Source organism: Vombatus ursinus, unplaced genomic scaffold (genome assembly GCF_900497805.2).
Source record: "Vombatus ursinus unplaced genomic scaffold, bare-nosed wombat genome assembly UNPS02014768.1, whole genome shotgun sequence".
In the NCBI taxonomy this organism is placed as follows: Eukaryota; Metazoa; Chordata; class Mammalia; order Diprotodontia; family Vombatidae; genus Vombatus; species Vombatus ursinus.
The window spans coordinates 20444051-20460211 of NW_020954546.1; the positions used below are offsets into that span (position 1 = coordinate 20444051).

The 16161-nt window shown below is 45.0% G+C and overlaps 1 protein-coding gene across 10 annotated transcripts in view; it reads left to right on the forward strand.

Annotated features, from left to right (window-relative positions):
* NCOR1 (nuclear receptor corepressor 1) overlaps positions 1–16161 on the forward strand; it is a 184524-nt gene that overhangs the window by 159717 nt on the left and 8646 nt on the right. For 6 of the 10 annotated variants that reach the window (XM_027861867.1, XM_027861866.1, XM_027861873.1 and 3 more), the window contains 10 exons: positions 1772–1937; positions 2469–2968; positions 4957–5085; positions 5791–5957; positions 6187–6410; positions 7498–7635; positions 9054–9196; positions 9531–9584; positions 11676–11897; positions 12365–12547. In XM_027861867.1, the coding sequence (XP_027717668.1) occupies positions 1772–1937; positions 2469–2968; positions 4957–5085; positions 5791–5957; positions 6187–6410; positions 7498–7635; positions 9054–9196; positions 9531–9584; positions 11676–11897; positions 12365–12547 (1926 nt within the window). The remainder of the gene's footprint in view (positions 1–1771; positions 1938–2468; positions 2969–4956; positions 5086–5790; positions 5958–6186; positions 6411–7497; positions 7636–9053; positions 9197–9530; positions 9585–11675; positions 11898–12364; positions 12548–16161) is intronic. The other 4 variants (XM_027861868.1, XM_027861871.1, XM_027861872.1 and 1 more) reach the window with 4 other exon arrangements.

The window sequence follows — 16161 nt, forward strand, 5'->3', positions numbered from 1 at the left end:
AATGTGGGAAGTCTAACCCCATTTGCAATACTGGACAGTTTTTTTTTTATGCTAACACACACACACACACACACACTAATGTGGGAAGTCTAACCCCATTTGTAATACTGGACAGTTTTTTTTTTTTAATGCTAACACACACACATGAATGTGGGAAGTCTAACCCCATTTATAATACTGGACAGTTTTTTAATACTAACACACACACACACACACACACACACACACACACTTTCTCTCTCTCTCTCTCTCTCTCTCTCTCTCTCTCTCTCTCCCTCTCTCCCCCTCCCCCTCTCTCTCTGTAAAAGTTGAGTTAGACCTGTAGGACATTACAGTTAAAAATGACCTTAGAAATCATTAATTGAGTTCTCTCATTTCTTAGAGCAGAGATTCTTAACGTAGGGGCCCTTAGTCCGATAGGTAGATTTCAGGACATTCACGAATTTGGCTAGGAGTAAAAAAAATTTGCATCTTTATTTTCACTCACCTCTTAGCTGAAACATTTATTTTGATTATTTAAAAATCTTATCCTGAGGAGGGCTCCATAGGCTTCACTAGCTTGCCAAAAGGGTCTGTGACATACCAGTTCAGACCTCTTGTCATAGAGGAAGAGCCAGAGGTGAATAGTACAAAAGGGGCTCACCTCAGGTCACAACAGGATTTAGGTGAGGAGCCCAGACTTAAAGCCAGGTCTCCAGACTCTCTGTTTAGCCCTCTTTCCATTATACCTACCAGTGTATGTAAAAGTGAATCCCACAAACCCTAGTAATCTGTAGGAAATAAGATTTTCATAAGAAAATGTCAGTGCTAGAGACATGTTTTCCTTTTAAAAAATACTACCATGGGATTATGAATGTTTATAAAAATATTTCATGATTTCCAATAGTTTTTTTCAGTGAAAATACTTATTTTCCTCCCAGTTTCTCCTCCAATTCATGTTGGATATTCTGTACCCCAGGATTCACCAGCCAAGTCTGTGGCCAAATTCATTTGGATAGAACTACCCTCCTCTGACTTGCTCATTGATCCATTTAGCATTGGGATGGAATGGGCACTTAATTATCTGGGATTTCAGAAGGTGTGAAAGACCTTTTGTTTTTTTCTCATGCCAGAAAAGAAAAACCAGTCTTTTAATGTTTTCATTCTACTTATAATTTTGTAGACTAGTTATAGCTTTGTAGAATTGCCCATTAATGATAGATATTTAATGTAACTGAAAGAATGACTGGAAAAACAATGATTAGTCATGTGCTGTGTGCTTCACACCTTGCTGTGCTACAGAAGCAAGGCAGTCCCTGCTCTCAAGGAGGCCGAGGGCAGTGGTAATGTGGAAAGCTGTAGGAAGAGTAAGATGGGCTTCAGGAGGGTAGACTGGTCCCCAGACCATTAGCAGGGGCAGGGCTGGATTGGTTGTGGTTCCTGGCTCCAAAACAGGAATTGAGAAGGAGGCAGCGAGGCAGCTGAGCTGGCTAGGACCGAGATGACTGGAAAGGAAGGAGTGCAGTTAACTCTGGTGCCTGAAGCTTTCCCGAAGGTATTCTGAGCCGTGGTTAAGAGTCAGCCTATCTTGAACCCAGGACCATCAGGCAGTGAAAGTCTGTGGGGGCAGTGTCAGGGAGATGGGTATTGAAGGGACTGGATGCTCGTTGCTTCTCTGTTCTGAGGCGTAATCAGAACTTGAGGTGGTCTCATAGAAAATGGCCAGGAAGGAGAAAGTCAGCGCCCTGCTTTCTCTTACCTTGAGAACCCTTTTCTGTCCAAAACCCTGCAGGTTCCGAGCAGCCTGGACGGCCGGGCAGCCACGGCTACGCCCGCTCCCCTTCCCCCTCAGTGAGGACGCAAGAGAATCTTCTGCAGCAAAGATCCACTATCTTCCAGGGGCCCAACGGAGCCAGCGTCATCACCCCTTTGGATCCCGCCGCGCAGCTGCGCATCATGTAGGTTCCGCGTGCGTCTCTTCCCAAGGAATGTGTTTCAGCTCCTGCTCTCCTCTTTTGGATGGGTTGAAACTGAATGTCATTATGGCATAAAAACATGCTTCTGTTCTACAAGTCTTGACTTTTGTGCAGTGAATTCGTGTTCTCGTGCGGCTCTCAGTGAATAGGCCCGTCCTTCATAGGCACCTTCAGCTCCTAACTATTTGGGAATGTGTTGGCAGCGGACACTCGGTCACAGCTGAAATCCCCCGCGTCCGGTTTTTGCAGTTCCTTGTCATTGTCAGGAATAATGAGGCCTCATTCTGACGCCGTTTTAGTTCACCGAGTACTTTCACTCCCTCATCGCATGTGGCCCTCACCGCAGCCCCTGAGCTAGCTAGGCAGGGCCCAGGGACATCGGGGAGGTGTCCGCGATGGACCCTGACGCAGAGAGGTGCCGACCGAACGCCTCTTTTCCGACTCTTCCTCCGCTTCTCTTTCCTCTCCGCCACTCGCCCGCCCGTTGATTTTTTTGATGTTACTTATTTGCAGGCAGCTGCCCCCCGGCGGGCCTTCCCTAACTCCAGGCTTGCCTGCCTCCCGCTACAACACCGCAGCCGACGCCCTGGCTGCCCTGGTGGACGCCGCTGCTTCAGCCCCTCAGATGGAAGTGACCAAAGCGAAGGAGAGTAAGCACGAAGCGTCCCGGCTAGAGGAGAACCTGAGAGGCAGGTCGGCCCTGGCTAGTGAGCAGCAGCAGCAGCTGGAGCAGAAAACCCTGGAGGTGGACAAGAGGTCCGTCCAGGGCCCGTACACCTCCGCGACGTTCCCGAGCGGCAAGCCGCAGGGCCAGTCGTCTTCGGTCGTTTATTCTGAGGCAGGGAAAGAGAAAGCCCCTCCACCTAAGTCTCGGTATGAGGAGGAGTTAAGGACGCTGGGAAAGACCACCATCACCGCAGCCAACTTCATCGATGTCATCATCACCAGGCAGATCGCCTCCGACAAGGATGCGCGGGAACGCGGCTCTCAGAGCTCCGACTCTTCCAGTAGTTGTATGTATCCCAGCCTCGGCTTCTGAAGACCAGGAGGTCGGTCACTGGGTACCAGGCAAGGTAGAGCAGGCCTAGCTTCAGGGCCAGAGGCTTCCCGAGGTGTGTTTGCTGGAAAGAGGCGCGTGGCGGTAGCAGCGCCGAGTTATCCGCAGAAGCGTAATGGCTGACACCGCCGGCCCAGCCGGGCACCTGCCAGGGTGTCCTAGAGGAGTGGGAAGGCCACTGAGTGCGCTAAGACAGAGGAGAGGCATGGGGCCTTTGCTTAGAGCCAGTGCCAGAATTCCAAATGAGACACGCTGCCAAGAGCTGGAGAGTAATTAAATGAGATTCAGTAGCCTTTCTTTCATCCACATTAATGGAGTTGGACAGAAGCACCCATTATCCCAGAATCATTTGTTTGACCGTACATTATATGTATGTGCAATTTATGTCTTGTTCACACACACACACACACACACACACACACACACAGCTAGGTGGCGCCATGGTGCACAGAGTACCAGGGACTCATCCGGCCTCACACACTTACTAGCTGTGTAACTGTGGGCAAGTCACTTAACCCTGTTTGCCTCAGTTTCCTCATCTGAGCTGGAGAAGGATGAGCAGAATCGTCTCATCTGCCTTTGCCTACTTGGCATGGGAGGCAGGCCTGGAATAATAGGACCTAGGGATTGGCAAAGTGAGACAAACTGCTAGGGAGATTTCTCCCTTTTTTTGAGGCATTCAGGGTTAAGTGACTTGCCCATGGTCACACAGCTAGTAAGTGTCAAGTGTCTGAGACCAGATTTGAATTCAGATCCTCCAAGCTTCAAGGCCAGAGCTCTATCCACTGTGCCACCTAGTTGCCCCTGGGAGATTTCTCCTTTGACCATAACTGTCACACGATGATGCTCTCCTCCTGGAAAGAACAACTCTGTGGCAGAGAGAGCTGGGGAGGAGGGAGTAGGAAATGAGCCAGGAAACATTCAGGGGAAAGTCCTAAGAACTATGTGGTGTCAGAACAAGAACCAGAAGGCAGCAGGTACATATAACCAAAATATTCATTGGATGTTGGACTTTTCTCCTTGAATCAGTTTAGACCAGATTCAGCAGGTAGAGCTAATGCTGCCCTTATTTAAAACCTCCTCCGCCATGTTCAACCTCAGGGAAAGTTGAAGCACCTGTTCCTGCCACGTGGGGTTGTGTAGCTCCTTAGGAACTAAACCCAAGGGTGGGGTGGGAGACATCTGTAGTCATGTGCTCTGGAGCATGGGCATTTAATTGGGCATTTAAGATGATAGTAGCCTTTTTTGTTTTTTTATAATTGGGAGTTATATGCAGATCCTGGCAGGTTCTCCTAGCTTGCCACCTTTTTTTTTTCTAGCCAAAAACACCAATTGGACGTAAGGACCATTCATTTTCCTCCAAGTATTCCCTAACATTTCTGTACATTGCCATGGCTTTACACAGTAGGTTCAGAATTTATTTGAAGTGACTTTGGTAATTACACCTCATTCCAGTTGTCTACAGAAATGCTTGTAGACAGTTTTTCATGTACTGTGTCAGAGAAGCAGTGTGGGTGGCTTATAAATCTTTCTAAGGGATGTGAATTGTCTGCATCAGAACCTCAGAATTAGGCAATCACCCTTAAGGCCTGTGCCTCTATTACCCAGCTTCAGAAAGTGCTTCACTGAGCTGTCTTTCCCAGGATAGCATCACTGTTCTTCTCTTGGGCTGTTATTAGTCTGTTTTTTAGAGGACTCATAAAATGATGGTGGTGGTGCTGTCATCTGTCCTTTGTAGTTTGTAACATTGAGGAAAATATTAATTGTGGTAAAAACATCTTTAAAAAGCAAATCTATTGCTTTCTTCTATTCCTTTAATTGTATAGCTTTCTAAATTAAGGGTTATCAACAGGGAAATGGAATACTTTTTTTTTTTTTCATTGAAATTGGTGGGCAGGTTGAAAATGATTTGTTTTCAAATAATATGCATTCCCTTTCTTGAAGTGTCATCTCATCGATACGAACCGCCTGGAGACGCTATTGAGGTGATAAGCCCTGCCAGCTCACCAGCACCACCCCAAGAAAAACTCCAGGCCTACCCGCAGGAGGCCGCTAAGACAAACCCTGCAGAAGGTAAGGCTTTCTGAAGGCCTCGGCTCTTTGTGTTTATGCCTGACCAACACCAAAAAGCATGAGTATTTGCCTATTGCAAAGAAGAACAGAAAAAGAGAATTACATATGAAACTCTGAATCACTGTTGCTTACAGCTTGGCTTTTTAAAGTTAGATTCTCACACCTACCAGTTTCCTTTTTTGTGTTGGACAGATGCTGGTATGTGCATATGCTCTTCATTTTTAGCATTAGCTAAAAACATTAAAATTGGTCTTTGTTTCAGATTGTTACCTTTCAGTAAACGCTTTGCTTCTAAAAAATTTAAATAGAGTTTTTTAATTTTAGAGTGAATCTAGAAACTTACGTAGATGCACTATTGAAAATAACTCCTAATTGAAGAAACCTTGGTTTCTCGTTCTCTTTTTGTGAATCACTGACGTTTTGATCCAAGAAGAGATGAGTTCTGGTTGTTAAGATAGGCCTGGTTCACTGCTCAGCCCCGATTCTGACGCGTGCTACCCCTCACTTTCTGTTGTAGTCATCATTCTGCGGGTGAAGAAATGGTTGGGGCTTTTTTTCCTCTTGAATATGGTTTTAAATGTGTTATGAGTTAAGAAAGTCTTTGAGGAGACACCTCTGAAATTAGCTTAATGATCAGAGGATCATTAGCAGTGGGAGAAAGTCGTCACTGAAAAGCCCCCTTGGTGTCTGTCTGTCACACATTAGGTGATCCCAGTAGACAGTATGATGGATCGCTGCCGCGATATCGACCCCAACAAGAGTCTCCATCTCCACAGCAGCAGCTGCCACCGCCAGCACCTTCTTCCCAGGCAGAAGGAATGGGACAGGTTCCCCGGACCCACCGGCTCATCACTCTCGCTGACCACATCTGTGTAAGCGTCTGCCTAGGCTTCCTGTGGGGCTTGGGGGTGTTCCGATTTGTTCGTAAGGGGAGGCTCCCAGCAAGGAGTTTGTTGAGGTTCCTTTTCTCTTCCTGTACATCCATCCCCTTCCCCCTCGCCCCCCACCCGCTTTTTTTTTCTTCCAAATACCGAATTCTTCTGTTAGAATACATGGGTGTGTTACAGATGCTTAACCACCTCCTTCTTTCCCCATTAACAGCAAATTATTACACAAGATTTTGCTAGAAACCAAGTTGCCTCGCAGGCTTCCCAGCAGCCTCCCACTTCTACATTCCAGAATTCAGCATCTCCTTTAGTATCTACTCCCGGGAGGGCAAAAACATCGAGCCGTTACAGTCCAGAATCCCAGCCTCAAGCTGTCCTTCATCCACGGCCCGGCTCCAGGGTGTCTCCTGAAAATCTTTCTGATAAATCCAGGGCAAGGTAAAGGATTTGTGCAAACTCTATGTTGAACTCACTTCCTTACACTGATGTGAACTGATTGCATCTGTCCACCTCCTGCCTTCTCAGCAGGTCATCTTGGTGCCTGTTGTCAAGCCCAAGACCATGTCTGTTCTGTGGCTCTCATGTGCCCAGGAGAGGGACCCACAGAGATTGTGTTTAGTTACGTTGTTGCCTTTAATTTATTTTCATCAGGGTGGAGTGGGGAACAGGAGGATTGTATTCATTGTTTTAGATGATTCAGATGCCTTTTCTCATCCCCTTTGTTGTAGTTATTCAGACCTTGATTTTTTTAGATGTATTTTTGTATAGCCACTGATGAGGAAAGAGTATTTCTGAGTACTGTACAGGGAAACTAGGTGTCTTATGCTGAGAAGCAGAAAAGCTCACATCTCTCTAAAGGGACCCTTTTGGACATGTTGCCTGTGGAGTCCAGTCGAAATGCCACAGAAAGGTTAAATGGCGTGAAAAAGGCTTATTAACACAGCAAGTACTCGGACTTCGCTGTGAGAAGTTTGGTGTTCCAGAGGAGCTTGGTGTGGAGGATTTCTTTCCTTTGTCACCTCTCACACAAACTGACCCAGAAACAAAGCTCTGGTTCTGTGTAGGAGCAGCCTGAATAAGAAGCTGCTTCCTAGGTGAATTTGCTTGTTCTGCCCCCTCCCCCCCAAGTAACATTCAAATCATAATAGTTCTCTTTACCTTCTTAGTAGACAGAGGAAAACTTTACATTAAACTCAGGGGAGGGGGTTAATTAATAGCTCATGGACCACAGTGATCAGTGGAAAGGTCTTCTGGGTGCTCCTAGCAGGGGTAGAGAGGAGGGCCTCATGGAAGGAGCCTTTCCGTTCTGAGCATTCAGGCCTGTTAGCAGTGCTGTCAGTTATTAGCTAATTCCCACCAGTGACAGATTAGGCAGAAGACCTTCTTTGGCCCATGACATAGTAGTGGTGTCATGACTTCCTGAGGCAGCAGCAAATGAAATGACAGCACAAAACCTGGCTTTACGAAGGCATGAGGCTTTGTGGCTTTTGCTCTTTTTCTCATGACGTGTATCTTATAATCTCAGGCCTGGGAAATCTCCAGAAAGAAGTCATGTCTCCTCAGAACCCTACGAGCCAATCTCCCCCCCTCAGGTTCCGGTCATCCATGAGAAGCAGGACAACGTCCTGCTGCTGTCTCAGAGCGCTGTGCCCGCGGAGCAGAGGTGAGCCCAGAGCGCTGGCGGCGGAGGGGGCCTCGAGCTCAGCGGATTTCTCGTTGGCCATTAGCATTCTTCTCTTGCTTCTCGGGACCTGCTTCTGCCGGGCGCCTCCCTCGCACAGGCACACGAGCCGTTACGCTCAGTGGGCACCTGCATTTGGTGTCAAAGACTTGGGTCCGAGTCCTGGTTCTGGTTCTGCCTGCCAAGTCATCTCTGGCCATTTAAATTCACTTCGTCTGTAACAGGGGGAAATCACGCCTTCAGTGCCCCTTACAGGGCCACTCTGAGCATCAGCGAGTTAATGTATAGACAGGGCTTTGTGACTGCCAAGCCTCCTATTCATGTGAACTGCTGTAACTGTCGTCTTGTATGTCCTCTGCTAGACTGTCAGCTTTGTGAGGGCAGGAGCTGCTCTCTTTCATCTTTCTATCGGTCAACATTGCACGAATGAAAGGCTTAGTCATGACGCAGGATCATGTTATTCCTATATAAGTATTTTACTTTGTGATCTTTAGACTCCAGAATACTTACATGGTTGTTCTTGTTTAAAAAAATCCAAGTTGTTCTTTCTTCTTTTTGGGGCTGACCGTTCCCAGTCCTTTTTATAGCTTTATTAAAGAACTTACTATAATCCTTCATACGAGACTATGGAGTTCCTTCTTCTGTACCCCATCTCGGGTTAGAATGTGCACGTCTCTTTATTGTCTCTGGGGTTATCATGTCATTGTCTACTTTGGGGCCTGACATGAATTTAACCAAAATAACAAGTCAGTTCTTAAGGTATACTGTAGGTACCAGGATGGTGAGATTGCCATCTGTACAGAGATTGAGTTCTGCCTTTCTCATGCTGTAGTTCATCCATCAGAGGGCCTTGAATGATTATTGCAACACATAGTTGCATTTGGGAAGATGACTTTATTCTAGAGTTCTGGTTCAACTAACAATTTCTAGTGATAACTATCTTTAATATGAATAACATAGTTTGCACGAAGCTTGAACTAACACTGTATGTGAGGACTTTTCAAGACCTTTGTGAGAATTTGTTGAATGAGAGCTCAACTGGGTAGTTGTGTCCTCAGATGGTTGTAACAGCATGAGCAGCAGTGTGGTGCAGTGACAAGAGCCCTAGATTAGGAAACAGAGGACCTGGGTTCAAATCCTGGCTCTGCTGCTCTGACGACCCATGGTCATTTCACCTCGGCATTCCCTTCTGGTCAATAATCCAGTTTTGAAACCGAGGCTAATCCGTGTCCTAGGAGCACTGTTAACAGTAAGTTCTAACAAAAGGGGAAGGACCTTTTGGTGGTTATGATAGGTGGGAAGCTTTCAGTGGCATCACATCACTGTTCTCAACGAGAGACATTCCTAAATACCTGTCGGGGCACCACTGCTAGAGCATGACATCCTGGTCTTCCTCCTAGGAATGATTCCCGCTCTCCAGGAAGCATAAGCTACCTGCCTTCCTTCTTCACCAAGCTGGAAAACACTTCCCCCATGGTGAAATCAAAGAAGCAGGAAATTTTTCGTAAGTTGAACTCCTCTGGTGGAGGTGACTCTGACATGGGTAAGTGGGACTTATTTTATTAGCTGTATCTCAGATGTACTAGTAGTGACACTCTTGAAGTCACGTTTTACCTCTCATCTCTCAGAACACACCAATAGTTTTTATAATTCTGTAATTAAGGAAGAATTGCTGAATAACCAATGACTGTGTTTGTAGTAATAATATAAAGATGTAGGTGAAAAATTGTAAGGATTGTCAGTACCCTAAGTGGTGCCTAGAATGAGAGGAGAGGCTAAGACCCTGAAACAGTAAAGCTTTTGAGTACTTATTATCTGTTTTGATGTGCATGATCGGTTCCAGATAGTGAACTTAAATATTTGATGTCTCATTCCAGCAGCTGCACAACCAGGAACTGAAATCTTTAATCTGCCAGCAGTCACTACCTCAGGTAAAACAAATAAGGAAAACTTAGACTTTTGGCTGAGACTGAATATGGCATAATGGGAAACACCGATTTTGGTCTTGACCTAAATTCAAATCTTGACCCTGCCACTTACTACCACTTGTTGTCTTTTTTTAAATTTATTTTTTTATTTTCAGTTACAAGTGTTCTACCTTTCTCTGCCCCTCATCCACCTATCTAGAAGGCAAGAAATACAATATCCACCATACATATAAAGTCATACAAAACATTTCTGCATTAGCCATGTTCTGCTTCCCCTCCTCCAAAAAAAAAAAAAGGCAAGGAAAATTCTGCACTCAGGCCCTCAGTTTGCATTTTACATCTTGAGTCCTTTGGAGTTGTGGTGGATCATTGAATTGTTGAGAATAGCTAAGTCATTCACAGTTGATCATTGTACAGTATTGCTATTACTGTGTACAGTGTTATCCTGGTTCTGCTCATTTCACTTTGCATCAGTTCATATACAATTTTTCCAAAACCATTCCCTTCATCATTTCTTCCACCACAATAATATTCCATCACACTAATACACCATAACTTGCTCAGCCATTCTCCAGTTGATGGGCATCCCCTCAGTTTCCAACTCTTTGCAGTCACACAGAGTTGCTGTAAACATTTTTGTACATGTAAGTCCTTTTCCTCTCTCTCTTTTTTTTTTTTTAAATCTCTTTTGGATTTAGATCTAGTAGTGGTTTTGCTGGGTCAAAAGGTATGCAGATTTATAGCCCTTTGGGCATAGTTCCAAATTGTTCTCCAGAATATTTAGACCAGTTCACAACTCCACCAACAGTATATTAGTGACTCTGCTTTTCCACAACCCCTTTACAATTTGCCATTTTCCTTTTCTGTCATGTTAGCCAATCTGATAGATATGAGGTGGTATCCCAGAGTTGTTTTAATTTTGCACCTCTCTAATGATTAGTGATTTAGAGCATTTTTTCATATGACTATTGAGAGCTTTGTTGTTATTCCTCTGAAAACTGGCTGTTCATATCCTTTGACCATTTATAAACTGGGAAATGGCTCCTATTTTTATAAATTTGATTCAGTTCTCTATGTGTTTGAGAAATAAGGCCTTTATCTGAAAAATTTACTGCAAAATTTTTCCCCCAGTTTCCTGCTCTTCTAATTTTGGCTACGTTGGTTTTGTATGTGCAAAAATTTTTCAGTTTTATGTAATTAAAATTATTCGTTTTACATCTTGTACCACTAATTTTCTACGTGACTTTAGACTTCATTTAACCTCTCTGGGCCTATTTCCTCCTCTGTACAATGGGAAAGTCAGATTAATTGATCCCATTCAACTCATAGGTATGGCCCTATTTAGTCACCTTGGAAAGTCACCTGACCTCTCTGAGCCTTTATCACATGTATAAATTAAGGGTATTAATTTGACAGGGTTAATAAATAATCTTTGAAATTCCTTTCACCTCTAAATCTCATGGGCCTGGAATCATTGAACTTAGAGGCTACATGATTAACCCCTAAATTAATAAGGTAGTGGAAATGAACCAACTGAGAGTCATTAACTTAAAATAACAGCACATTAATCATATTAAAGGCAAAGAGAAAGAGAAGGCAAAGATAAGCTCTTAACTTGGGGGTTGGGAACTTTTCTTTTTTTAAATGCTGACAGTTGTATTTCAATAGAATTGGTTTCCTTTGTAATCCTATGTATTTCATTTTAGGCATTTTAAAACATTATTTTGAAAAGGAATGCATAGGATTCACCAGACTATTGCCAGGGGGTATGTAACATGCTCAAGGTTAAGAACTTTAGGTATAAGGAGACCAGAGGAGAACGCGTGAGGATTTAAGGAAGAGTAATGTTAAGTATTGGTTTAGGTGTGATTGGGGTTCACTTAGGAAAAGAAACACACACATCAGTGAGCACCAGGCATCTCGCTCCTTTTCATGAATTGTTGGGTGAGACGCAGACTGAGGCACTCTGATGCTGATGGCATCGAAGAGTTCTAGGCTACCAGATTGATGTCTCTTTTCCTGCTGCTCTCTTCTTGTAGTGGCCCCAGTCTTCTTGTAGTGGTTCATCAAACGTTTGGATTCTTTTTCCTTCAGGCTCCATCAGTTCTAGAGGTCATTCTTTTGCGGATCCTGCCAGTAATCTGGGTCTAGAAGACATAATAAGGAAGGCTCTCATGGGAAACTTTGATGACAAAGGAGAAGATCATGGAGTTGTCTTGACACCACCTATGGGAGTAGTATCAGGTGGTTCAAACCCATCCATGTTGGGCAGTAGTGAAGCACGCAGAGAGGAAACAAACCCATCGCCCAATTCTGGTAAAGCTTGTTAAAGACTTAATATGCCCATGTAAGTTGGGATCGCTTCTTAGAGATATCAGCTAGGCCTACGCCAGTAACACTGAGGTGTGAGGGGAGCCACCCATCTTTTCAGTGCTGGTAATGTGAAGGAAGTTCTGTACTTTGTTATCAGCTGCTAAGAAGCCGTATCCACCCCCACTTTTAGGGAGAATGTGTTTAGGTTGGAAGGTCAGAAAGAAAAGAGTAAGAAATAGTATATGCTTTTTCCACCATATTACAGATGTTAAAGAAGAGAGGAATTTCTATTTCAGAGCATTTATGCTCCCACTAAGGGTGCTCAGTTATTTCTTGAGCAGTTCAGATTTCCCCAAGAAATTGGTTTACTTTATTTGTATTCAGTTTATGTGTGTGTTTCATATGCTTTTTATCTTGGAACCCTGATGTATCAAGAGTGATTTTTTTTTTCATATAAATCTTGCTTGCAGGCGGGGGAGTTGGCAAACCGAAGCTAATTGGCAAGTCAAATAGTAGGAAGTCTAAATCGCCTATTCCTGGTCAGGGCTACTTAGGAACTGAGCGACCTTCTTCAGTGTCATCTGTCCATTCAGAAGGAGACTACCACAGGCAGACCCCTGTGTGGGCCTGGGAAGATCGGCCCTCTTCCACAGGTGAGAAATTTACTTACTGGGGGCTAGAAAACAGCATTGTTGACTACTTTTATCTATATTTATCCATAGCTATTGTTTCTTTCCAAAGCAATACTTTTATATCTTGAGAACTGTGTTCCCTACTAGTCACTGTTTAGTGCACACCTCACTGTCCAGCACAGAATCTGGGTGTACTGAGCAGCACAAAAACGCCTGACTCGGGTTTCTGGTTAGAGAGATAGGGAGGGATGGGTTGGGAAAGCGACTAGTCTAATCAGTTGTGTTGTTTCTGAAACTAGTGGAGGCATCCATAAGCGTGCAGTTCATAGCAAGTAAAGGGCTGTTTTTAGTAGATAGGCATAAGCTTTTGTAGGCTCAGGTATTTTCATCATGTGATGCAAATGATCCCTAGTAGCAAGTGCCACTCCTGAGACGTTCACCTCTAGTCTTTCAGCATTCCTCTTCATCTGGGCCTCTGAGTTTTGGAGTCTTACCTTCTACTCTGGTGCATAGATTTGACCAGGGGTTCTTGAAGGTCATGCCCAGTAAAACACATTTAACGTAGGACACATTGTGCCTGCCACGTTGGAAAGGCTTGAGAGAACAGTCTCAGCCAAAATGGCATATGCTTTCTGAGGGCCAGCTTAGGTAGGCTCGCCACCGAGGGGCTGGCTGCTTGGGATAAACACTTTTTGGCCATGACCACATATGGAACAAGGAAACATACAAAATGGCCCTCCACTCTATGCAGCCCCTTCCTTTTCTACAGTGATGGTGCCAAAGTGGCCGAAAAAGGCAGCAGAGGGTGAGAAGAATCGGCATTTTAAAAGTATCTGTAAATACCAACGTGCTGGTCACTGTACTTACAATTGTAAGCATTTATATAGAGCTTTAAGCTGTGGAAAGTATTTTATATGTTATCTGTTTTGATCCTCACAACACCATGTGAGGTAGGTTCTATTATTATTATTCCCCATTTTATGGATGACAAAACTGAAGTTGAGAGAGATTAAATGATTTGTCCAGAGTCCTACAGTTCATCAGGATCTGAGGTAGGATGCCAGCTGGGGTCAGGGACTAGCCAGAGGAACTAACTTGCCCCTTCTAAAAAGTAAATGAAACCAGGAAGCAAAAAAAAAAAAAGTGTAGCTGATTGGCAGAGTGACTCCCGAGAACGGAATTAGCCGAGTTGGTTTTCTCTTTGAGTTACACCACGTCCACACTCCCTACAAGTGCACGTTTATGATCTGGAGAGACCGACTCCTAAAATCCATTTTACTAAGTACGCTCAGCCAAGATATATCAGGTGCAGCTCTCTAGGTCGCCATGTATGGAGAGGCACCCAAGTCAGTAATAGCAGCCCATGCAGGAATAAATAGTCTGTCAAATCGGAGACGATATCTTCTATTCTTTGTACCGGTTTGTATAGGATTCCCCAAGAAAACCTTTCATCCTGTCCCCATTGTAGGTGTCTGTGTGTCCTGATCCTTCTCCATTGGGCCCAAGTCCTGAGCAAAGCAGACAATTAATGCCAGAGGCATTCTCCTAGTCCAGGGTCTTGGTCCTTCTGCGGCCACAGGGGGAACGTCCAAGTAGGGGAATAGTGAAGAGTCCCCCAGGGTCTGAATAACCAATGCCACCTAATCGGACGGATGATGCACCTAACTGGCCAAGAATTAGAGTCAATTAAGAACCCTTTACTTTTTCAGTTAGTGAGCAACCTCCCCAGCCTGCCTTCACGTTGTAAAAGGGTGGGCAGGGAGCTCATCCTTAGAGGGCCAAGATTTCTACCAGAACCCACAGGGACCGGTACAGGTTTCAGTGTAGTAGCACATACTGATTGTCAATATGCCAAGAGGACAGCAGCTTGGGCCAGAAAACTGGCTGCCAGGTGCAGAAGCATTCAGAGGCATCTTTGGTCCAACCATCTGCAGAAAAAACTCTCTGGAAGCAGAAGCTAAGGGCTTACAGCCCACCCACCCCTTGTTTGGAACTCATCCTGTGGCCTGTGGGGAGGGCCTCCCTGCCTTTTGGTCAGCTGCCTGGGCTGTAGGTCCCCTTCCTGTGGCCATCACTTCCCCCTCATAGAGACATCCACCTCTAGGGCAGTGAAAACACATTCTTTGGCTTAAAGTATAATGAAATTCCCTGCCCATCCCAACATTATTCTAGAGGCGAAGTGGATTGTGTCTCCAGCATTATTCCAGCTACTCAAGGAGCAATATGACTGTTGGTCCAGGCTGACAGGACCCAGCTCACTATATAAATGGTCACCCTTTGTATGGCATCAGCAGAGTGCCACCACCTAGCCTCTCCTGCCTCCACAAGGAGGCCTCATCTGCCGGTCTAGCAAGGGACACTAAGCAAGCCACACAAACAAGCATCAAAACAGTTTTTAGCCTCCATGTTATCACAAAGAGGCAGCCAGAGCTGACAGTAGAAGTGGCAGGTGGTCTGAAAATATTGCCCTTCAGAGGGCAACAGTCTTTTTCATGGAGAATTCAGTGGGTTCAAGCTTGGCACATTCCTGAGCCCTGCCCATCCTATTAAAGTTCATGTCTGTAGTGTAGTTAGAAATCTCTGCCATGCCTTCTGGGGAGATGCCCCTACCAGAGGGTCATAGTGCATGAAGGCTTGGGCACATCAAGGAATGTCCATGAACTTGCCCTTCTGTCATGGGCTGGACTGATAAAGTAAACCCGAACTTAGGCCCATCTCCACACATTGAACAAATCCATGCTATACTCAGGCTAATTTATGTCTGTAGTAGAGGCCTATCTTACTGGTTGTCCTGCCATCTCGATGCAGGCAGAAGTCTTTGTCTCCTTTTTGCTGACTGCCTCAACCTCTCTGCTCCCTGGAATCCCCAGGGATGTTAGTCCCTTAACTTCCTGTGGAAAGAACTGAATGAGTTTTGGGAGCACTCTTGACAATCTAAATTTCGTAAGGTCGTGTTACATGGGAGGTGGTGGATGGTAAACAGGTGCTGGGGCTGGTGGCTTTCCTTCTTCTTTTGGTATTTCCTAACTGGGAAATTACAGGGCTGGTTATCAGTCTTCATGTTTTAATAATTATGTCCATAACTCCCTCCTGGTAAAGCCCTCTGGGCTTTCCATCCTTTTAGAGCAAGCCACTGAAGAGGGTACCACCGAGCAGGTCTGCTGACAATCCAGGAGGTTCATGCTGGATAAATCCAAATTTCCAAAGTGTACCTGAGCCAGCAGGAAGAATACTCTCCAGAGCTTAGCTCTAATGGCTTCTGGAATAGGCTATTCCTAAGAGTCTGGGCTTTGTTTAGTCAGCAAGAACTACAGAGTCAATTAAGAACCCTTTACTTTTTCAATTAGTGAGCAACCTCCCCAGCCTACCTTCACATTGTAAAAGGGTGGGCAGGGAGCTCATCCTTAGAGGGCCAAGATTTCTACCAGAACCCACAGGGACCGGTACAGGTTTCCTGTCCCTACTGCATAGGAGCTTAAAACAGACTGGAACAGGAAGTTGACTGGCTAATTTCCCCAACTTATAAAATTCAGCTTCATTCAGTAAGTCAGTGTCTACTCCCATTGGACAGAAATCAGCTAGCTGAGTCTCTAAACCTCCTCCTCTTCCTGGCAATATTTAGCTGGCAAGCATCG